Source organism: Homalodisca vitripennis, chromosome 8 (assembly GCF_021130785.1).
Source record: "Homalodisca vitripennis isolate AUS2020 chromosome 8, UT_GWSS_2.1, whole genome shotgun sequence".
In the NCBI taxonomy this organism is placed as follows: domain Eukaryota; kingdom Metazoa; phylum Arthropoda; class Insecta; order Hemiptera; family Cicadellidae; genus Homalodisca; species Homalodisca vitripennis.
This window is the reverse complement of record NC_060214.1, coordinates 12,197,687-12,221,839: the sequence shown is the minus strand read 5'-3', so window position 1 is coordinate 12,221,839 and position 24,153 is coordinate 12,197,687. Positions and strand designations below refer to the sequence as shown.

At 34.4% G+C, this 24,153-nt stretch overlaps 1 protein-coding gene across 1 annotated transcript in view; it reads left to right on the top strand.

The window, feature by feature from the left end:
* Window positions 1–24,153, top strand: part of LOC124368019 (xanthine dehydrogenase-like) — a 72,912-nt gene that overhangs the window by 29,412 nt on the left and 19,347 nt on the right. The window contains 14 exon segments of the mRNA XM_046825291.1: window positions 5,193–5,352; window positions 5,486–5,723; window positions 7,622–7,851; window positions 9,890–9,992; window positions 10,226–10,356; window positions 13,182–13,310; window positions 13,989–14,168; window positions 14,257–14,371; window positions 14,511–14,692; window positions 15,439–15,604; window positions 16,468–16,583; window positions 16,778–16,879; window positions 19,420–19,630; window positions 23,576–23,756. Of these exon segments, the coding sequence (XP_046681247.1) occupies window positions 5,193–5,352; window positions 5,486–5,723; window positions 7,622–7,851; window positions 9,890–9,992; window positions 10,226–10,356; window positions 13,182–13,310; window positions 13,989–14,168; window positions 14,257–14,371; window positions 14,511–14,692; window positions 15,439–15,604; window positions 16,468–16,583; window positions 16,778–16,879; window positions 19,420–19,630; window positions 23,576–23,756 (2,244 nt within the window).

The following is a 24,153-nucleotide window of genomic DNA, read 5'->3' as shown; positions in this document are numbered from 1 at the left end:
TGCTGAAAAATATTGCGACACTTCAACCTTGCTGTAGAGAACAATCTCCAAGTCATGAGATATTAAACAGAAATAATCAATTCAAACAAATCTTATCAATTTATTGTCAACAGTGATAGCTGTAGACAATAATATATTAGCTACTGCAATAGCTACCACTGATTGCAGTAGTAACATCTAATAAGCTACTTTCGTCCACCAGAATCAACAAAAGATTCAATACATATTTAAAAAAAACTTAATTTGAATGAAAAATTTGATTCTTACTCTCTATAACCTTTCACATTTTATTACAGTTGGATAATACAGGGTGTTTATAAATGAATATTGGAGTTTTAACGTTTAGTAGTATTTATTAGATAAAACTTAAAATTATAACTAAAAAATGAAATTAAAGAGCAACTCAAATAGTTATAACTATAAGCTTACAAGTATTCAATGCGAGCTCCATTCGTCACACGGTGCACATCACGTCAATATCCTAGTTCTTCCCAAACTTTGATCAATGTGTCTGGAGTGATTGTTGCAACTGCTGCTTCAATCTTGTTCCTTAAGTCGGGTAGGTCAGCTGGTAGCGGAGGCACATACACACAATCCTTGATGAATCCCCATAGATAGAAATCACAGTGCAAGTTAGGTGAATGTGGAGGCCATGCGAAACAAGCTCTGTCATTAGGTCCCTTGTAGCCAATTTTATTTAGCGGTCGGGTACAGTGTCGTTCTGAATCACGTACTGAATTATGCCAGTGAGGCAGTTCACCATCGTGCTGCCAAATGAATTTCTGTGGTTCATCTTCCAATTGAGAAAATAGCCATAGTTCTATAGCATTAAGATAAGAAATACACCAGTAAAAAAAAAAACAAATTATAGTTCCTTCTCCAAAAGAGAAAGGACCATATACTTTCCGTCAACATCCAATTTAGGAGAGTTTCACTGCAATTGTGCCATCTCGTGAGGGTTTTTCTGAGCCTCAGATACATACATTGTGAGTGTTCACATGTCCACTGAGGTGAAATAATAATAATAATAATAATAATTTTATTTGTCATGAAAATGTATTACATCATTGACAAAGTCATAGTATATTGCTTATTGTTAACCAAGTCAATACAATAGTCAATAAAGTCTTACAAGTAAATTAAATAAAATAAATAAAAAATCACAAAAATGACAGTACAAATTGTCAGTAACAGTAACAAACACATTAAAAATCAATACTTTTGGTGTTGAAGAATTCATCTAGACTGTAAAACGGATTCTCCAACAACCAGGAATATAACTTATTCTTAAAGATATCAAAGGGATATGAGCAATATTTTTTCTCCAGAAAGTTATAAATTTTCAAAGATACTACAACATGACTGGTGAGGGTTTTGCTTAATCGAAAATGTCCAATTTCAGCATTGTTTCGATTACGCGTGTTGTGGTCATGAATTTTATGTTTAAAAATTTAACAAATTTGGATTTTTATGGATGTAAACCACCGAGTCATATATATACAAATTTAGAACCGTCTGAAAACGAAAATTTATGAAATGGGGTTTGCAATGCTCTCTGGTATCACACTTTTTTAGAGCCCTAATTGCCTTTTTTTGTAATACTAGTATTTCGGAAATTCTGGTGCAATTACCATATAGGACTAATCCATATCTAAAAACAGATTGGAAAAAGGCAAAGTATGCGGCTCTTATAGAATTTAGTGGTACAATATCATTCAGTCTACTCAGAAGATAAATGACTCGTGAGAGTCTTTTATTTAGATAATCAATATGTGTTGCCCATGTCAAATTTCTATCAAGGTTGATACCCAAGAATTTAACTGAGTCTGAATAGCTTTCGTCCAATGACCCAGCAATATGCCTAAGAGTAAACAACATTTTTGTTGTTTTGTCTTTATTTAGCAAAAACCCATTAGCATGAAACCAGTTTGATGCATTTTTTAATGTATCATTTGCCAACAGCTCCAGATCATGTACACTTTGACTGACATTAAAAAGTGTAGTATCATCTGCATATAATATGGTTTTCGAGTTAAGAGATAATGGTAAATCATTTATATAGATTAAAAAGAGTGGGGGACCTAGGACGGAGCCCTGTGGAACTCCCCACTCCACGAGGGCTTCTTTAGACCACTTACCATTATTAAAGACCAGTTGCTTGCGATTGTTAATATATGATTCAAAAAAATTTAGATTAGGCCCAGAAAATCCGTAATGTTTTAGTTTAGATATAAGAATTTTACTATCAACACAATCAAAGGCCCTGCTCAAGTCACAAAAAGTAGCCCGAGCAAAGCCCTTGCTCTCGAAAGCTGAGTGAATTTGTCTAACTAATTGATCTAGAGCATTAAAAGTTGATTTATCCTTTCTAAACCCAAATTGTGAAGGTTCCAGAAGGTTATTACTTTCCCAGAAAGTAGTAATTTGCTTACAAACCAATGATTCAATTAGCTTACCCAATACAGGAATTACAGAAATTGGGCGGTAGCTTTGAGGTTGGTCCTTAGGACCCCTTTTAAAAATTGGACATACTCGTGAAATCTTGAGTTGCTCAGGGAAAATACTGTCATGAAGCAGATGATTAATAGACACTGCCAGAGGTTCAGCCACACTACCAATAATACTTTTTAAACAAATTGTTAGACATACTATATATGTCTTGACTATCAGAATTGCTCATTCCCCTGACAGCATCCAAAACATCATTTGAAGTAACAATTTTCCATTTAAAATGTACTAAGCTATCATTAGAGATTGATTCCATAAGTTCAACAAATGTAAAACTGGAATTAACAACCTTATTTTTAATTTCTTTTACAGATTCGAGAAAAAAATCATTAAACACATCAGGCTCAATATTACAAATATTTTGTTTGCTGTTTGCTGTATTATATTTAATTACATCCCAGGCAGCTTTACATTTATTTTTACTATTTTGAATGTACTCTCAACATTTTTAGCATGTTTTGCCTCATTTATAGAACACCTGTATTTACACTTCAACTCATAAAACCCCATATTTAGATGTATATTATCCCTGTTACATTTTCTTAATCTGTCCAAGAACAGTAGCCTTTCCTTCATGATAGCTAATTCAGTTGTATACCAATCCTGTTTGTATTTGTTTTTATGCTCTGTTCTTTTTCTATTTACCCTTTTAACAACTTTGTAATGATTAATACTATTCAGTATAACATCAAAAATTTTAGTAAATAGTGTTGCAGAACTTTGCTTAGTATATTCACTTAACAAGGACGGCCAATCATAAGACTCCAGAAGTAAAGAGAGAGGTTTAATATTCTTTTTAGGTAGTACCATGCTTTGAATACTATTTATATGTTGAGAGGTACCCCTTGAGTCAACAAATCCGTCTTTTTGACATGCATTAACAAGTATCCCATCATGATCTGAGTAAGGAAACGATAAGGTAGTTACAGAGGAGACATATAAATTGTGATTAAAGATAAAAACATTATCTAGGCAATTTTTACCCCTGGTTGCATTTTTATTCAAGGGGAAAAAAGTTGAACTGTCTTAAAATGTTTAAAAATTCATTTGCAGTTTTGGTATGTTTTGTAATATCAAACTTACTATTAAAATCACCCCCAATTATAATAGTGTAAAATTTCCAATTCATAATAAAATTTAAAAATTTCTCCATTACTAGCAAAAATTCCTGTGGATTGCCATTGGGAGAGTGATATACTGAAACTACAACAGTTTTACAATCATCTAGTATTGCAGCTGCTGCCTCAAAATTTAGTTCGTCACAAAACCTTGTTACATCACATTCCCTAGGCTTTAGTCTATCACTAACAAATATACAGGTTCCTCCTCTTATTTGTTTTGATCTACAAAAATCTGCAGCACAAGAAAACCCAATGGGATAAGAACTAATAATTTCATCTTTTGACATCCAGTGTTCTGTTAAGCAAACCACTGAAATATTTAAATCAAGCAAGAAACTCTCCAAAACAGAAACCTTATTCTTTAAACCTTGAATATTTAAGAAGATTATATTAAGGCTGATTGATTTTTGTATTGTGCATGGCAGTGCTGTACATACAGGTAGGCTAAATACATTGTCCTGATCTATCAGGTGACAGAGATAAAAATGTTGATTCATCACTGAAAACAACATGATCCAGATAATATTCATTGTCGTGCAACAACATTTTGTTTGTAAAATAGGCATTTAAGCTATAGTCTGCAGGCTTTAAAGCCTGTAACAACTACAAACACTTTCCAAACAGTTGTCATTGGAATTACTAATTCACGGCTAGCCTTCCGAACTGATTTCTATGGAAGTCTTTCTCACTCGCTCAACACTCTCTTCAATAACCATTGGTCATCCCAAACTAGCAGCCAGTATCTTCAAACTATGGATGTTATTACCACTTGGAGGATCACAACCAAACTTTTTATGAATGCAGTTTTTTTTTTTTCCTTGGGGCGGCCTACTGCCATGCACTTAAGCCTCAAAGGCTTTTTGCGCACCCCGGAAACACACCATGAGGCCCACCACTCTACAACTTCAGCAGTTCAACAAACCGCCGAAAACAACCTATCAAGTCCTCCTGGGAAAATTCACCACCCCTGTCCAAACTACCAAAGATGGCATACCGCTCTCTTGCTATTGCAGGGCAATCAAAGAGCAGGTGCTCAGCAGTCTCCTCCTGCTCATTACACCTTCCACAGAGCGGATCCTCCTGAAGGATTCCAACTCTGTGAAGATGCTTCCTCAGGTGACCATGCCCCGTAATGAGACCAATGACCTTAGAAGACATTGATCTGTTTAATGAGAGAAGGTCTGAAGCCACCCTGGAGGAAGGTGACTGTAATACCATTCTACTCACTCTCAAACCCGGATGCAACCTCCACCTTCTCTCATGCTACGCACGAATCCATTTCGAGACAAGTTACTACAGATTCGGTCTTACACAAATTATTATTATTATGTAGTGTGTTGTTTTTGTGCACTATTTTTAGCACATCCTAAAATAAACTTTAAAAAATTGAGATCATCAAAGGGTAATTGAGCTTTGTGAACACCATTGCTTATAGTGTTTACTCAGTTTATTCTGTTCCAAACATTTATTGAAGCCATCTTTACTATCGATAAGTTGGAAGATAAGTTCTTAGTACATATTTACGTTTGGCATTTACTAATGAATTCAATAAATTTCGTTTAGTTTACTGAAGAGTAAACCCGAACTCACAATGGAGGAGATTGAGAACTCTTTTGGGGGCAACCTTTGTCGCTGCACAGGATACAGGCCCATCCTCGACTCCTTCAAGTCATTCGCCAAAGATGCTCCTAAGAGTTTACTTGACAAATGTGCAGATATAGAGGTAATAACTTACAATATAACATCATGTAGGTGACAGAGTTGTCTGTGAGAGTTTTAGAGATTCCTTGACTGGAAACAATATTGAGAAACTGAAGGTTTTCGAGTGGGACTAAGTGTACGGAGGAATTTTCCAGGATTTGATTACGATCTGCCCGGTGAAGAAGAAGCTGTGTGTGAGGAATGGGGCATGCAACACGGAGAACTGTGATGGAAAAGAGGAAGCGGCCGATGTGGGAAGAAAGGGGCCGAGGTTTATCCCCTTGCAGGACGGCAGTTGCTGGTACCACCCTGGAGAGAAGAAGGAGGTCTTTGCAATCCTGCAGAATTGCTCTGATACCAACTACATGTTCGTGGGAGGCAACACTGCTCATGGTATAAATCAGTAGTATTATTTTGTTTTTAATATTATACTCAGTTAGATGGAGCTACCAATAGAAATCAAAGCTTTCAGTTCTGTTGATGTCACTCTGAGCAATACAAATACTGTAGTTCCTCAATTAATTATAGCTCCCTGCAGATCAAAATCGTGTATGTCATTCAGCACATCATCCTACAAAAGGTCTCTGTAAGCGACAGGTTTTGCGTAGGCACATAATCATGCTGTTTAGGGTTGAAAACAAATCATATAACTGAGTTCTATAGCCTTTGATTCCTTTCTGTCCCCTTTTCATGTGCTATTACCGTAAGTATAATAGCAGTAATAAAATTATGGAAGAGCCGATACCAAAATAGTTTAATTCTGAATCCAAAATTGCAGTTTAGAGTGTAAATTCTCAATTTTGTCACCACTGGAGCAAATCAGGTCGGTGTGACCAGCTGAATCACTCAAACTTTATGAGAAAATATTTTAAGATATAAAAACATACATATATTTTTTAGAGGTCATATTTATACAACTACAAAAATTATGAGATAAACTAAGCTAACATACGTTTGTTTATTTACCGCTAAGTCTATCGTGGACGTCTTTTCATAGACGGAGCAGAGGCAGGCAATGCGCAAGTATAGATAGGATAAGAATTTGGAATTGCAAGCTAAATATTATTTACAAAAGTATGATAACTCTTTAATTTGGTTATCCATTTTTGTGTTTTCTTCACAAGTAAAGTACCTTTTAGCAATCAGTAATTTGCGTACAGCGTATCAGCCGTTGTCCGCGAATAGATGCAGCAGACTCGTGGTGATGCATGATGATAAATAGACGGAGGCCCAAAAATAAATTACACATATTAACATCAATTTTTATTCACAAAATTTTAACTATTTATAAATGTACAGATAAAAAAACTCAAACAGTCTTAGTGGTATTCAATGAGTCTCAATATGGCTGCTGTTTATGGCTCTACAGGTATCAAATCGAAATTCAATCTTCCACCAAACATTTCTCAGCATTTCTTGAGTAAAGCTTGCATTAGCATCCCTTATCCGCTCTCATAGGTGGTTCATGTTTCTTATCTTCTCTGAATACACAATTTTCTTGACATAGAACCAGAAAAAATGTATTGGAGTTCAGTCTGGATCCCTTAGTGACCATTGTGTCAATGCTTCCCTCCCAATACATCAGTCTTGAAACTTGTCATCCAGTACATGCCGAAAATAGTTATGGAAATGTGGTGGAGCTCCATCCTGCTGGTAGTAATTTGGGCCTTGCATAGTTTCAATTTCATCTATTTGGGGAAATGCAAAAAGTTCAAGCACATCACAATAAATTGTACCGGTTACAGAAATCTCAGCAAAGATAAATGGCTCCAAACATCTATCGTCCATGAAAGCACACCAAACGTTGCGTTCATGCTTAACAAACTCATGTGATGGTTCTGACCCCAAATTCTAAAGTTATCCTCATGCAAGAAAGGTGTGCAATATGCTAAATTTTGAGTTCACACCTGCAAAGCCATAAAGAATGGCCTTACTCAGTACCACTAAAAACGGTTTGAGATTTTTATCTGTACTCATATAAATATTACCATATAGTTTGAAATTTATAAATATAAATGTATTTTAAAATGTGTTTTTTTCTTACCTCCCCACATTTAATATTCGCAACAGGAGGCAGTCCCTATCACTAACCTTACCAATCCGAAAAAAACTACTACTTTGGACTTAGGCGCAAAGTCGCTTGTAAGACTAAGCGCAACCACAAATAATATTTTACTACTCGAGGTTTGTATTTTATATATTTGATTGCAGTGTCCATCACATAATGAAAAATTGTGTTGATGTCAGAGCTATGCTAAGAATTAATAGACTAAAACAGAAACTTGTTTCAGGTGTGTATCGCGTCACCTCAAAAATAAAACATTACATCAACTTGAATGGCGTGACAGAGTTGCACTCAATTGAGAATTCAGGAGGTACCATTACACTAGGAGCTTCCACCAGTCTCACAGCTGCTATGGAGCATTTCTACAAAACGAGTGAGCTGCAGCCCCAGAAGTTTGGATACCTGAAGGAGTTGGCCGACCACATTGATCTCATTGCTAACGTTCCAGTCCGAAACGTAAGTTAGTTTGTTTTTAGTGGGTAAGATATTTTTCTTTTGCTTTTGTAGGTAACTCAGTAAAATCAGCATACCATGCCTTTTGTCAATCTATTATCAGGTATGGTCTAGTCATATGGGGCAATTGCGCTAAAATTAATAACATCCTCATTCTACAAAAGGAGGCCATCAGGGTAGTAAAGGGAACACAGCTACTGGACCTTTGTAAACCACGTTTTATTCAACTACAGTTACAAACTGTCATTAATTTATATGTTTTTGATTCAACATCGTACATCCTGAAAAACATCCCATCTCGCATTTTTAGCACTAATGTACATGGCTATGATATTAGAAAAAAAATAATACTGCAATAGAGCATTGTAGGCTTAGCAAAACATAACTTAGTCATGTGTTAACTTCTCAAAACATATACAAAAATTAAAAATTGTAATTCAGAAGTGTCCAACAAAACTTTATACAACTAAACTGTATGACTGGTTGCTAAAAAATCCTTTTTGTGGTCTTTCAGAATTTTTAAGTATTCAAAATATTACTCTTTCTGGATTGTTTGGTCTTGTCATTGATATTTATTGTTTTAAATCTTCATTTTTGTAAAACAGTACTTTTTACATTGGAGTGTGTTTTAATATTTTAATATTACAAAGTATATTACAGAACATTGTGTTGACTATGTTTTAGATGAAAAGATGGGTAATTTTAACTTATAGATTAATTTTAAATGTAAAAGTTAGAAATTAAATTAAGTAACAAGTTTAACATTTTAATTACATTTATTTATTGTTATCTTGTTCTCAAATTATGAATCTTGTTTTTATTTCTTGTTATTTAATTTTTATTATACTGTATGCTAAAAATATAGAACCTGTTAAATTTTATGTTGAGCTATATAATATTTAATTTCTTATGTCAAATTTTTACACAACTTACAAAATATTCAAAATTCCAAAATACGTTTGTACCAAGGATGTTCATATTTGTTCAGCCGTGAGATTGCTCATTTCGCTGCTCCTATAAGATTTGATCTAGCTCCAGGACCGATCATTACTCAAAACTAGCAGTGTTTGATCATATTTTTTAACAAAAAAGAATTGAGTTAAACTTTTTTGAAATTTGTGACAACAACATTACCAAAGGTGAACTGTGTTCTGTGTATTGTTGAATTTGGGTGTAATAATGCTCAGATTATTTTTCAATCAAACAGTAATAAGTTGTTGACCAGAAGAGCTTTTATTACCGACCTCAAGCAAACAATTAATAACCATATTTATTGAAAAGAACAAACACTGACAGTCTATTAATCCCTTTGAAACAGAAAATAAAAGGCATCGACGGAGTTGAACCAACTGTACTTTAAGCAAGACCTGCCAATGAAAAGGTTTGCTGTAATTACTTAAACGCTGCACTAATTGGAAGGTGAAATGGAGATAAACACAACATTTGCAAACTAGAAGGTTAAACCTTTCTTCGTAATGTATTAAAACATTTTCATTAGCTGCCCTAATTAAAACTCTACATACTTTAAGTCGTTCAATCACCAGAAGTTACCGCCTTCTGTTTCTCTGGAGTGATCTCCAAGTAGACATAAAACAGGCTAAGCAATATCCTTGAGGAAATTTAAGTAATGTGGAAACAAATTTACATTGTTCTCAAACGGAAGCACTAAGTAGGTGGATAAACAAAGTTCCACGCTGGGTGTTACTTTGTGTTGTTACTGGGTGTTACAAGGATATGGCATCTGCAAAAAACCTGCAAATGTCCTACGGATAAATGTTGTGGCTTAACCTTTATTCTTTGTCATAGGTACCCTTTTGGTGTAAATTACAATGAGTTCTGGAACTTTTTAATCAGCCCTGAATTATTATTTCCTTGTTGAAATGAAACTTGAGTATTTTAAAATCGTAAATAAAAAACTAAATAAATACGAAAAAAAAGTTTAATAATAATTCTAAACTAACACTAATTTAATTTTTGAGACATGTGATATAACAAAAATTGCATATTTATTAAAAGTAACTAAGAAGGAGTGATTTTTCAGACTGGAACTCTGGCAGGAAATCTGGCCATCAAGAATCAGCACAAAGAATTTCCTTCAGACTTGTTTTTGATCCTGGAGACTGTGGGAGCTCAAATTGTGGTTGGTAAGTTAAAAAAATTAATTGCAGGTTACCTTCGGCTCTGTTGTATAGGTACAAATTTTTACAAACGATATTTAGATCAAGGGAAACAAGATTATTTTTTTTTCTTAGGATAACACAATTGTTGGAAAGGATCCATGTCACACTTAAGTGTAAAATTTGTTGTTTTTGTAGCCTAACGGAATGGACCACCAACTAAATCAATCCAAATAATTAACTTTTTGTCACGTTTTCAGAGGATGTGTCTCACAAAGAGACAATCTTGTCTCCGTCTGACTTCGTGAACTTTGATATGACCAAGAAATTAATGACGAAAATCATAATGCCTCAAATTGACAGTGAGCAGTATGTTTGCAAAACCTTCAAGGTGAGTTTTCAATAAATTTTGTAATTTTTTTGGTCATAGCTAAGTGTAAATGTTTGATCAAAGTACATTTTTGTTACACTGATGTGGACTGCACGAGAGTAGTAAATACATATTCATAACACCATAAATCATTCATTTATCATCTGTTCAAGGTTGAATGAAAGAGAGGGCTTTATGTCTTTATACAAGCTATCTTTTATGCTAGTGTGTCTTGACAATTTTCTCTTCTAGTGGATTTTCATCAGATTATGCTGTATAATTTTTAAAGGCCCATCTCTTTTTGGAATTTGACAACAAATTTTTTTAGGGGGGGGGGGAAATAACATCCTAATATAACTTATAAACGTGCAAAATTATAATGGCGTAACTTAAACTGTTTCTGAGTTATGAGTTTAAAAAATTAAAAACACAGACAGGCACAAAATAAAGCTAAGAATACCATGTTAGAGTAATTTTTTTAAATTGTCATCCATTAAACCGTATCCCAAAATATTTCCCACATTTTTTAAGCAACCTGTATATATTTTAAGTTATCAATTGTTATTTTTATTTATAAATAATTTTCATTTCAGTCTGAGTAAAATTACATATAACACATTTTATGTACATATATATGTATAATTTATATATATATATAAAAATTTAACAAACTTGCACACAAAGTTCAGGAAAGGTCTTCCGCTATAGGAAAAATGGCCTCCACTATGAAGGTTAAACAATGAGGACCTCCGTTACATGAAAATGTTCAATGTTTGGCTCAACAATAATGTGTGAGAATGAAACCTTTGTAGTCTGATTCACTTGGCCATTTTTATTCTTGGAAATTGCTGGACATTACTATAGTAACAGATGAATCCAGTACTCCGGTAAAGAGGATTAGAGGAGCAGTGGCGTATATAGAACTTTATTTCGGGGGGCTAACACACAGGTGGTTTAGAAGGTATCCCTCCAAAAATAGGGGCTCAGGATTCTTCTCCCGGGAAATTGTTTGAGCTTTAAAACCATATAATTGCCTTCTGGCCTAAAAAACTACAGAGTGTAATTTTAATGTTTGTCTTTCAAAGGTTTTTATGGGGGGGGGAGGGGCTCGAGCTCCCTGAGCCCGCTCTTTACAGTAGGTTTCTACATCGCTCTTAATTTTGTCAAGAGTGTTGCTCACAACTTAGTCTGAAGAAAATGGATACATACACAAAAATGCCCTGTTTGAATTAAGAATACTTCTTGTTTTAACATATTTTTATTTTGACAGAAGATCACACGTTTTTTTAATATGTTTCTCACCATTTTTCAGGCAATTGTCATAGTGAGTGAACAGCTTTTTTCCTCAAGGAAAAATTACACCAATACAAAAATTGTTTGTGTTGTCGTCACATTCAAAGCACTTCCAATACAATTAGTTTCTCAAACTTGTAATAATTCATTTGAAAGCAACTTGATTACGAATTGTCTGTTTCTTGTCTTTAATTTTCTTGTCAACAAGACAATGGAAGACCGTCCACTCCATATTTCAGCGTGAACATTCTGTCCGTTCTTCACTGAACTGCCTAAATTTATTTCATATTGTTTCACGTATCATTGCACTGTCACGTATATCTCTTTAGTCTGTACATGGAGTTCTAATACCTTAAAGTTTCTTGCTTTCGAAAACCGAAAAACAGAGCAAACCTCACAGTTGGTTGGACTATTTACTTTTTTAAAAACATTACCATAGTAAACCTAATTGCCAGTAATGACTTTGGTATGCAGGTGACAAAATAAAGGAGGGTGAGCAAGTCTGGTTTACCAACAATTTCGGAACCAAATGGTACTTACTTACTATCATCATATACAACTGAACAAGATGACAAAGACATTACATTAGACAGACCAAATCGACCATGTGATTTTGGAGTGAAATAAAATAAATAACTCTGAATTTGATCGAGCAAGATATGTTTGTTAGTTTTATGTAAAAAATATATATGTACGAGGTGTGTTAAAAAAAGTATCACGAATTTTGAATTTTCGCATGTTACATATATTCGAATTTCGATTTTTTTGTGGCGTTATGTTGGTACGTATGTCTCTCACTTATGTTGACAATTTCGGCCATTTTGAATGTTCAATTAATTGTTGACCGCTGCTTTGCTTGCACGTGTTTTGGTTCGTCTCCGATTTTTACCTATTCAAAAAAATATGTATCAAATTTACCTGTATGAAATTTTGTGTGAAAAACGAAATTAAGTGCGCGGATGCTTTCCGAATGTTGACTGTGGCATACGGAGAATCACGTGGTGCATCATGAGTTCTTACCACAAGGTAGAACGGTGAATAAAGAATATTACCTGCAAGTTATGCACAATTTGCGCGAAGCAATCTGCCAGAAACGCCCGAATTTGTGGAAAAACAAAAATTGGCTTTTGCACCACGATAACGCCCCTGCTCACACATCGCTGCTTGTACGCGACTTCTTGGCCAAAACAACACACTAATGACACCGCAGCCACCGTATTCCCCAGATCTAGCTCCCTGTGACTTTTTCTTGTTCCCGAAACTGAAGAGGCCCATGAAAGGACGACGCTACGCCATGATTGACGAGATAGAGACGGCATCGAAGGAGGAGCTGAACAAGATACAAAAAAATGATTTTTTAAAGTGTTTTGAAAATTGGAAAAAACGTTGGCACAAGTGTATAATATCCCAGGGGGATTACTTTGAAGGGGACAAAATAGATATTCACGAATAAATAAATAATTTTTGAAAATACACAAAATTCGCGATACTTTTTGAACACACCTTGTACTTCACATGTATGAAATTTGTTGTCAATAATGTTATTTTTCCAGATAATGCCCAGAGCACAGAACGCTCACGCTTACGTCAATGCTGGTTTTCTATTCAAAGTGGACAAAAAAGATAATTTCAAGGTCCTGGAGAAACCAAACATTGTGTTTGGTGGTATCACTCCAGAATTTGTAAGTTGATGTTTTAGTAACGCTATCTATCTAGCTGTTGAATAATTGTGATTATATTAATTTTTGTTGTAATAACATATTTTAATCCTAGGGAGCCAAAGATGTGGGTAAATGTCAAGCAGAAATGATTAGGGTTGTTTCAAATTAAAGAGAAACTGATTGCAGTAGGCAGATTTATAATCTTAATTTTAGACATGGGACTGATTGTAGTAGGCAGATTTATAATCTTACTTTTAGATATAGGTTTGATTGAAGTAGACTAATTTATAATCTTCAATCTAGATATGAGTCATTGCAATAAGCAGATTTATAATCTTAATTTTATGAAATAAATTGAATGCGATATGCAATTTATTACTTTTAAGAATATACACAATATATATTGCACTAGGTATATTTTTAGAAAAATACCTAAAACATATCTTACATCCTCCTCTTTCCTCAAATTAGCTTTCTTATTTTATTATTCAATCCTAGTTGGTACAAATAGTAACAATCACTTACACTCCTTTACTGAAATGAAGTGTTAGTTGTATGTTTCCAGGTCCATGCCTCCGCAGCAGAGTTCGAGGGGGTCAGAAATCACTTGTAGAGCCCTGACACTCCCAAGAACATCCTAGGGAAGTTGAAGTCAGAACTGAGAGCTGACCAAGTGAAATGTCAGTTGTATGTTTCCAGGTCCATGCTTCCGCTGCTGAATCCGAAACAGTCGGAAAGCATCTGTTGAATCCTGCCACTCTCGAGAACATCCTGGGGAAGTTGAAGTCAGAACTGAGAGCTGACCAAGTGAAATGTCAGTTGTATGTTTCCAGGTCCATGCTTCCGCTGCTGAATCCGAAACAGTCGGAAAGCATCTGTTGAATCCTGCCACTCTCGAGAACATCCTGGGGAAGTTGAAGTCAGAACTGAGAGCTGACCAAGTGAAATGTCAGTTGTATATTTCTAGGTCCATGCTTCCGCTGCTGAATCCGAAACAGTCGGAAAGCATCTGTTGAATCCTGCCACTCTCGAGAACATCCTGGGGAAGTTGAAGTCAGAACTGAGAGCTGACCAAGTGAAATGTCAGTTGTATGTTTCTAGGTCCATGCTTCCGCTGCTGAATCCGAAACAGTCGGAAAGCATCTGTTGAATCCTGCCACTCTCGAGAACATCCTGGGGAAGTTGAAGTCAGAACTGAGAGCTGACCAAGTGAAATGTCAGTTGTATGTTTCCAGGTCCATGCTTCCGCTGCTGAATCCGAAACAGTCGGAAAGCATCTGTTGAATCCTGCCACTCTCGAGAACATCCTGGGGAAGTTGAAGTCAGAACTGAGAGCTGACCAAATGAAGCCGGATGCTACTGCCAAGTACCGTGAGGGTCTCGCTCATTCGCTCTTCTATAAGGTGTGTTATCACCTCTTTACTAGTTGATTCTCTCGTCTTGCATATTATACTACTGTTTGTTGTGGGTCATTTACTCTTATTCCCATAATTGTCTGCATCTTAGAAATCTGCTCCAATCACTAGAGTAGTCTTGTGATTGTAAATTAGCAGATTCTAACAAAGAACAAATTTTATTCGGATTAACTTAAACTTGCATTATGAGTTTTATGTAATTTACGACATTACAGTAATTATATTTGGAAATGAATTGATTATATAGTATACCTACATTCTTGAGTTGAAAGGTGTCGAAATTAATTTGATATGCGTTAGTACAGTTTGGAAATTAATTTTGTTTAAAATTTAAGTCAATAATATGTGTCATTCTTAAACATTAATACATTCTCAAAATTATTTTCATGTCATTTAAGAGTTTTTATATTGTGCATTTGATTTGTTTGTTTCCTAAGTGAATTAATTTTACTAGAGTAAATCAAAAACTTAAAATTGAGTACTTTGTTTCTACAGAGTACTTTTTCAAATGAATTCCATTGTGTAACAATAACATTACAATATTGAAATTGGCTGGAAACTTTCTTTAACTCACAGTTTTAAGTTGTGTTACTTTTGTATGAAAGCTTTTGTTGAAAGCTTTACTATAATTTTTTGTAGTGTCAGTGCTTTGAAAGAATTTGTATAAAACTGTTATAAAATTTCCAGATAAAAAATCTATTGTTGGTTTGTTGAGACAGTGTGTGTTTGCATAGTTTGTGTTGGGGCTGTCGCCCGAAACTGTGAAGGAGGAACTGCGCAGCGGTGGAGAGATCCTCAAACGACCAGTGTCGTCCGGTCACCAGGAGATCACTACAGACAAGTCCTTATGGCCTGTGAGCAAGCCCATACCCAAGATAGAAGCCCTGGCTCAGTGCTCAGGTACTGTATGTCGTTCAGTACAACCTCATTCATCCGGACCTCAATTATCCGGACCTCAATTATCCGGACCTCGTTCATCCGAACCTCATTCATCCGGACCTTAATTATCCAGATCGGTTTTACAGAGTGGGGAGGACTCCAATAGTTTGAATAATAAACCATTTTTGAATTTAACTTGAATTCAACTACGCGCAGTATCTGAAATCTGATGCAGTTTCAGACTTGACTCCTGAAATCTGGTGTCATGGGGAAGGTCTATGGATCATCCCATCCAAAACAAATATGATAACCTTTACCAGGAAAAGACTTTTTGGATTTAAATGGGGATTGAAACCCAGAATGATATATTGGATTTACGAAACTATTATAAAACCAATGGTCACATATGCTGCCTTAGTGTGGTGGCCGAAAGTAGAACAAACAACAGCTGCTAAAAGGCTACAGAGTCTTCAAAGGCTAGCTTTCTTAAGCATCACAGGAGCATTGAGCTCCTGCCCAACACTAGCAATTGAAGCGGTCCTGGGATACACTCCTCTGGGGCAGGAGGTGGTGAGAACAGCCGCTCTTTACAGCCAGATTTAAGTGACACATCGGTTTTTGCTGTACCCAGTGTGGGTTCAACTGGAAGGTATAAACAGCCAGAAGTGATCCCTGCTGAATACTTATACTGTCATAGCTATAAGAAATTAATTCCTTATTATCCGTAATCTATTAAGATTTATACTATAATCACAGATTATCCTGATTTATCCAGATCCTACAGTCACAGTTAATCCGGATGAACAAGGCTGTACTGGTTTACTACTCCAGAATCAAGTTGTTGTGTACATGTCAGTGTTTAAAATTGTGATACGTGTTTGTAGGAGAGGCGGAGTACACAAATGACATTGAGAACCTACCGAACCAGGTTTATGGTGCATTCATTGTCGCAACACAGGGTCCTGCCGAGTCCTTTACGCTGGATGCCTCCGAGGCTTTGGTGAGTGTACGAAACAACTGGAAGGTTTTCTTTATCACTGTTTCAACATTTGATTTACGGCACCTGCAGCTGGTTAAATTGTTTTTTAATTTTTCACAAGATTGAATTTCCATACAGATTTACTTGTATGTGCTTTCCATACAGTCAACATTAAACAATGTGGCCCTAGAAAATTAAACAATCAATTTTTTCAGAAACTTCCAGGAGTGGTAGCTCTTCACACTGCTAAGGACATACCAGGAAAGAACTCCTACCTTTTCCCCTCGCCTGCAGTAGGAGGTGTTGTGGATGAACCTGTAAGTGATATGTTATTATCAGTTTTTTTTTTTATATAGTATACTCTTAACCTTGGATTCAAGGCACTTGAAATTGAGGTAGCCCTGATAAACAAAAAATTGGAATAATATGAAGTTTCGTAGTTTTTGTAATTAAACAAATTATACTCTTAACGGTCCGTAATCTTTATATGTATGTATATCTATTTCTTGTGTGTGTGTGTATGTCACTGAACTCCTCCTAAACGGCCAGACCGATTTTAATGAACTTTGTTGTGTGTCTTTTTATTTGGATTCGAGAATAGTTTAGATTTACAATTCGATCCAATTTAAAATGTTTTTGTTGTCAATTTTTATTTATAAACTGTTGTTGATTTTGTAGTGTTTTATATTGGATCTGACAGACTGCGCTACAACACATAATACAAAGTGAACTGATACTTAACAGCTGTTAAAACTTTCAGCTGAAGTCCATTAAAGAGGCAGAAAAACTTGTTTACATTAAAATTTAGAAAATATTTTATTATTTTAAACTGCTTGATCATGAGTGTATTGCTGATTGCAAAGATGAAGTTATTATCTAATTTTAAATTTTGATTACGCCAATGATCAATAAACCATCTAATGCCATGAAAATGCTATTTATATACTGTTAAAAAACTACCTGATTGTACAAAGCTGTGAATGTTTGCACATAAGGTAATCAAATGTGGTTAGCTCCTTTTACATTATGAATGGCATTTTTACTGAAGTTGAAGAAAAGCAAATGGGGATAACACACTCTTGCCCTTATACTAGAAGCATATACATACATATTTATTAATCAGTGAAAATATCAAAATCACTTAAGCACCAAAACTTTATCTCAGCTGGATTCCGAAACCGACATATGAGATTATTTTTTTGGTTAGTGCAATAGCATAATTCAATTGTGGAACCGTAAATAGATTAGACCGGGAGTGAATTTAGACGACCAGAACATATATGAATATGAATTCATATTGACCGCAGCAACTTTTTAGTTGTACGATACACTTTTGTCATTGAGACAAAGAGGCAAACTTTTATTGTTATTGAAATCGTCAGAGAACTTCAATAAATTATTATGGCCAGTTGGAGGGAAATACGAATCTTATAAAAACTGTTTCACTTTACGACTTCAGGATCCCAAAACACTGTTCTTTAAACTTAAATCTAAAATGGATCAGGAGATTGGAATAATGCGTTCAGTCAATAACGCAGTCAATAATGCGTTATGGGCTCATACTCTGTGGAAATTGTAGCAGAATAGGAGAAATATTAATACTCCAAAAAAGAGCCTTAAGGGCTTTAACAAATTCACAAGAATATGAACATTGTCAACCCTTATTTATTAAAATGAAAATACAAACAGTAATTAATCTCTATATTTATGACTTAACCCTATATGCAATTAAAAATAAAAGTAGTTATAAATATAACTATGATATTCATAACTATAATACAAGGAATAAGGATAGAGCCCTCATAGCGTTTTCTAGACTGAGTAAATGCCAAAGTAGCCATACCATTATATCTATGAAAATTTACAATAAATTAAAGGTACTTATGGATAAATATCCAATCCTGCAATTTAAAAACAAGTTTTATAACTGGCTATTAGAACATCCCCTTTATAAACTAGATGACTTTTTTGTCATTGATCCAATAGACTTTTAGAACTTTGCACGAGGCCTGTTACAAATCATCATTTTTGTTAATCATGTTTTGCTGGTCTTTGCTTGAAGGATGTATACTTAGCTGATGCGGAGAGAGGCTGTTGTTGACGGAGTATTTGATGGGTACTGTTTGGTTAAAATCATTATGTTGATTTATGCAGGGAATTTTATGACTAGGATTTTCACAAGGTGTAATCTTACATTGTATTAGTTATGTAAATATTTTTAGGTTGTAGTTAACATATAATATTTGTAATTTGTAATCCTTTTTAATATTGTGTTTGATTGATTATAAAATACTGATTGACCATGTTTGAATATGTGATGGACTCATGACTAAGCTTACTTAGCAGCTAAATGACATTGTCAATGATCTTTTGTGATTCTTATGGCAAATAAATATTATTATTATTATTATTATTATTATTATAGCTTTGAGTGACTATCGGTTATCTCAGGAGTGTTTATTATGTCATAGAAAAGGAATACATGAATATATTGACCGGTTTTTCAACAGGAAATTGCGTGCGAAGCCATGGGTAATTGCTAGTTTTTTTATAAATACAATAAGAATTTAAACTACTTTGCAAATGTCTATTTTATCTTTAGAGTTATTTATTTTCCTTCCTTGTATTTTGTGGCATTGATCTTGTTAGCCAGTGCCATGATGATCAAAATTATAGATTCTGATGCAATATACTAGATTAACAACTAAAAATTGTAACAAGTTGATATGTAGTATTGGTTTTATTATTGTATAACAGCTGAGCTATAATAATTGCCTGTCTGAGCAAGTAAGTGCTTGTTCATACTTGACTTGTTGCTTCGTTGCAGACAGTTAAATGTGGAAGAGTGTTTTTGCAGCTTTACGCAGACAAGGAGATATCGTGCGCAGGCACCCCGCTGGGCGCCATATTCGCTGAGACGCACGCATTGGCACACCACGCAGCATCCCTGGTCAAGGTCACATACCACGGAGTTAAAGAAGCACAGACAGACGTAAGGAAAATCGTCGAGTCTGGCGATCAGTCGAGGTTTCACCTGGCAGCCGAGAAGAAGGCGGATGCAACTAATAGTGAGTGAATGCCTAATTTTTCCGGGTTTACAAATGGCATAATAATGTGTGTTAGTTCCAAAAACAGGGCTCAGTAAAACCAAGGGGAAATGTATGTCATTATGCCCGTAAAATATGCACGTAAATGAACCATTATCTAAAAAAAGGTACAAAAATACAGTATTGAATTTGTTATAAAACTTATATGGTACATGGAAGACACTCTAGGAATTTTATTTTATTTCATTAATGTATTAGAAGATTTTAATTATTTGCACTTTTATCTTTGACTTTTATTTAAGTAATTTTTATTATTTTTTTTTAGCTAGAAGCGTAAATACTAAAAATTTGAATTAATTTCACCAACCACTTTCTGTGACAGCGGGACATTTGTGTTTAGAAAGTAGATTTATGGGAAATCATAAAAAATACAAGAAAAAGAAGGCAACTTACGTTTTAAACATTCCAGATTAGTAATTCTGTTCTTTTTTTCTTAGCACGCAAGAGCTTCTTGACCATCCTGGTTCCTTTCCTTACAAGCTTTTTCTTCTCTTCACATACTCTATCTGATTTTATAGTCCATTCTCGGTCAGTTCCGCTTAAGAAACTTTGCACAATCTTTGGTTTCCAGAAGAATCCAAGCTTTGGTCATCACCATATGTAGGTATAGGCCTATTTCCTTCATTTGCTACAGAACTATTTACTTTAACATGCGTATGTCTCAAAAGCTTCTTTTTCCATAACTTTTTAGATTTTGTCATTCTACAATGTAAAACACAAGTCACTTTTGCTCTTACGAAATATAACCTTTATAATTACACGTGCAAACAATAACACAAGCGCCAAAGGAGAGAAAAGCAAACAGGGAACCAGGTTAGCCAACTTAACATAACAAAATGTACAATGGGTTTATAATAACACAGGAGCTTGTATATTAAATACATAGTGATTGGTCGCTGAGTGACTGTATAATTTTTTTAACATTATTTTCACATTATTAAACCTGAATATGCATTTATTATATACTAGCTGTTACCCGCGGCTTCGCACACAATCTTTAGAATCGAAGTCCTTATATTACTTAGTAAAAGCACTTATGATGTAATATGATGGAGTTCTATGAAAATTTTAAAACGTAAGTAGGCATACATCAAGTGGATATTATTTAAGTTCATGGTAAATAGTATCAGAGTTTAATTTAATTAATATATCATTTTTTGCACGTGGAAGAGCATTACTGGTTCAAATTAATTATATTTCCAACGTCACACAGCTGAGCCTGTATTGTTACCCCGATCAAGAAAATACAATACACAGGTCTTGAAAACTTACTTCAGTCAAAAAGTGTCTATTTCTAGCCTTTATCACATATCTCAGGTCTAAGATATTTCCATATTAGAGTTTGCCTTGTCCTGTCGAAGAAAAAAAGTATACTTACGTATAGGGCCAAGACCCCTACTTCGATTAAAAAGTACCTACTGCAGACCATTTAAATTCACTTACTATGTCACAATTTAGCATGCCGTATTGCCTCGATCAAAATACTATATAGTTTGATTATGCAGTTCTTGGAAATCTACTTTGGTCAAAATCATCTACTATGGGCTTCTGTAATATACTTTCCGTCTCAAATATTTCCAGGGACATAGTTGGGTTTGCCTTTTGGTCCTGATGAAGAAAATATACACATAAGTAGGACTGAGAAGCCTATTACGGCCTATGGAGAAGTCCTACCCATTTCCTATGTACTTTCGGTATAAGGGAGAAATCCTTATTAAGGTTTTTTTGATACGTTGAGGCATGTTAGTATTAATTTCTCTGTTTTCCCATAAGCCACTGTTAAAATGCCATATCGCAATGTCAAGGAAGCCCCCCAGTTTAAAGTAACGTATGTGAAAACATTCATAACTTTGTTAATTTAGATTGGTTTTATAACAGTGCTTAAATAATATATAAAATGCATTAGATGATTTTAATTCATCACTGGCGTGATCTGGGGTAAAATTTTGATATTAACTTTTTATTTATAATCTGCATTACACTGTTTACTTAATATTTGATCAAATTTAAATGTAAACAGATGTTTCATTTGTCGACATAAAACTGAAGGTGTGAACAGCTGTTTAGTGCCTGTTTAATTTGGTTTATGAAATTTTTCAATTTGAATTTGACTTTATTTGGTGAAATGAATGTGTTATGGGTGGTTAAAAGCACTCTAAATGTTAATTCAGACCAAAAGCTATACCTGTTCCAAATTTCAGCACAATCCGTATAGCAGTTTCAGCGTGATTCGAGGACAAACCTCCAAACATCTAAACATCAAAATATCCAAACATTCCAACTCTCGCATTTATAATATTAGTGGGATCATTGCAAAGACCTAAACTACTAAAGTAGTAAAGTCCTAGCACTGCACTGTGATATTTTTTTCAATATTTGTGTTATTTGTAAAGTAAAGTGTACGAAAAGTTTCTCGGTGCATTGGTGGAACTGACGGTACTAATTTGGAAGATTAAGAGAAATACAAGTCAGCTGAATCAGCCAAAGCACTGTACATCAGCTGGCTGCTCAAAAAGCTTTGGTTTAACATTTATTTTATTCAGAATAAAATTTAAATAATTTTTATGTTTTTCAGTTTCAATTACTACATTAAAAAAAATTATATCTCATTGATTGAGACAATGTATTTTATTCTGCCAGTCAAGAAGACCATTTTTTGTTACTTTTCACCTTGTAGCGCATATTTTTTTCTGAAACACATTTTTTTTAAACGCATTTTTAAAATACAAAAATAATTTAAAAAATAACCCTATCATACACTTGAAAATGGGCGAGCACTTTAAAGTGATATAGATAGTACTTGACGAGTTAAAGTAATTGTAAACATGAAGAAGTGAGTAATAAAAGCCAGAGTTGGAAGTTTCTAATGATCTATTAACCATTTCTGTAACATATTTAGCATAAGATATCACTGTTAATGTTTCTAATTTGTATTAGTTTTCTATTATAATTAACACTCAATTAAACATTTTATAAGAGTCTAGATTTGTCATTCCAAGTTCCAAGTTTTATTTAAATTCTTTTATGTAAGTGATATATGGTATTTTATAAAAAGTAAAAGCGTTAAACATTAAAGGTTTAATGTTAATTCTAATTTTGCTATTCAGTTAATAGATTAGAATTATAAAAATAACATTAAACTATTATTCCAGTTTAAAATTTGTTAAAGTTCACGTTGAGATTATTCCAGCATATACATATGTCCTTAAATTACTCTGGTATCACTTAATGATTTGTCAGGTTGGATAAATAAGAAATGTTATATATGGTAAGGGTAAATATGAAAGTCCCAGTCACTTATTCCCTACACAAGGACTTACACGAGGACTTAGAAGAGGAGGTTTATATTCAATTAAACAAAGATATGAGATGGTTTTGAACAGAAAATAGTAAAGAAGTAAAATTGAAGATATCACTGACAAATCAGAGAACTGTAAATGACATCTGACTATTAAGTTGTAATAATGACTTCTTTAACCTATGTTGTTATTTCTATGAAAGGAAAAAGTAGAGTATTAGAATGTTTTCACCAGAAGTTGCTTTCTTGCTGCCAACAGCAGAAAGAGAAATTTCCCCTTCAGCAACCCTGCTTGACTATATATAAAAATTCCCATACATTTCGAATCTTTTTATATCATTTTTTGGAAGTTAAACATACACAGGCTCTTGAACAGGAGAGGTAAAATTAAATATAGCCACTGGCAAATCGTAGACTGCAAATAACATGTCGCGATGGTAATTTTGAGTTGGGTTCTCAAATTGTGTCATTATTTTTACTTTAACTTGTTAACATTAATCTATCCCCGTTGTTCATTTTAGTATTAGAATGATTTCTTAACCCTATGAGTTTCATAGTATAAAAATATAGTTGGATAATATTTAGTTTGTGGGTGTCCCATGCGATAGCGAACGTGAAGCACACCATCGAGGGCTCTCATTGGTTCCCCTCTCAGTATCACTTCACCATGGAGACGCAGACATGTTACAGCGTGCCCTCGGAGGACGGGTTGGACGTCTACCCTGCGTCCCAGGCTCCCAGCAACATCCAAGACGCCATAGCGTACGCCTTGGACATTCCCCACAACAGGTATTTGTCAGGTCGTGTAACTTGACTGTATCCGTCCAAAATTACATTTACTGGAATTTATTGAATTTTAACGAAGTGAAAAATAAATTTATTTAAACTGTGGGACATGAGTCAGTTGGGTTGAATGGGTCAGTTCAAATATTTGTTGGTTGGGTTTTAATAAAAATATATTAAGTAGATTTTGTTTCAAAATTGTTAAATATTTTTTAGATTCAGCAAAGTAAATCATTCATCTCAATTAATTTAATTTTTGCAGTGCTATCATACGATAATTGCTAAAAACTGTTGAGACTGGAAATAAGCACGCATATTTAATTTAACTAATAAAATTACGTAGAGTAATAGAACTTTTCATTTATACAAAAACAGCTGGAATAAGTATAATGGTTCATATATA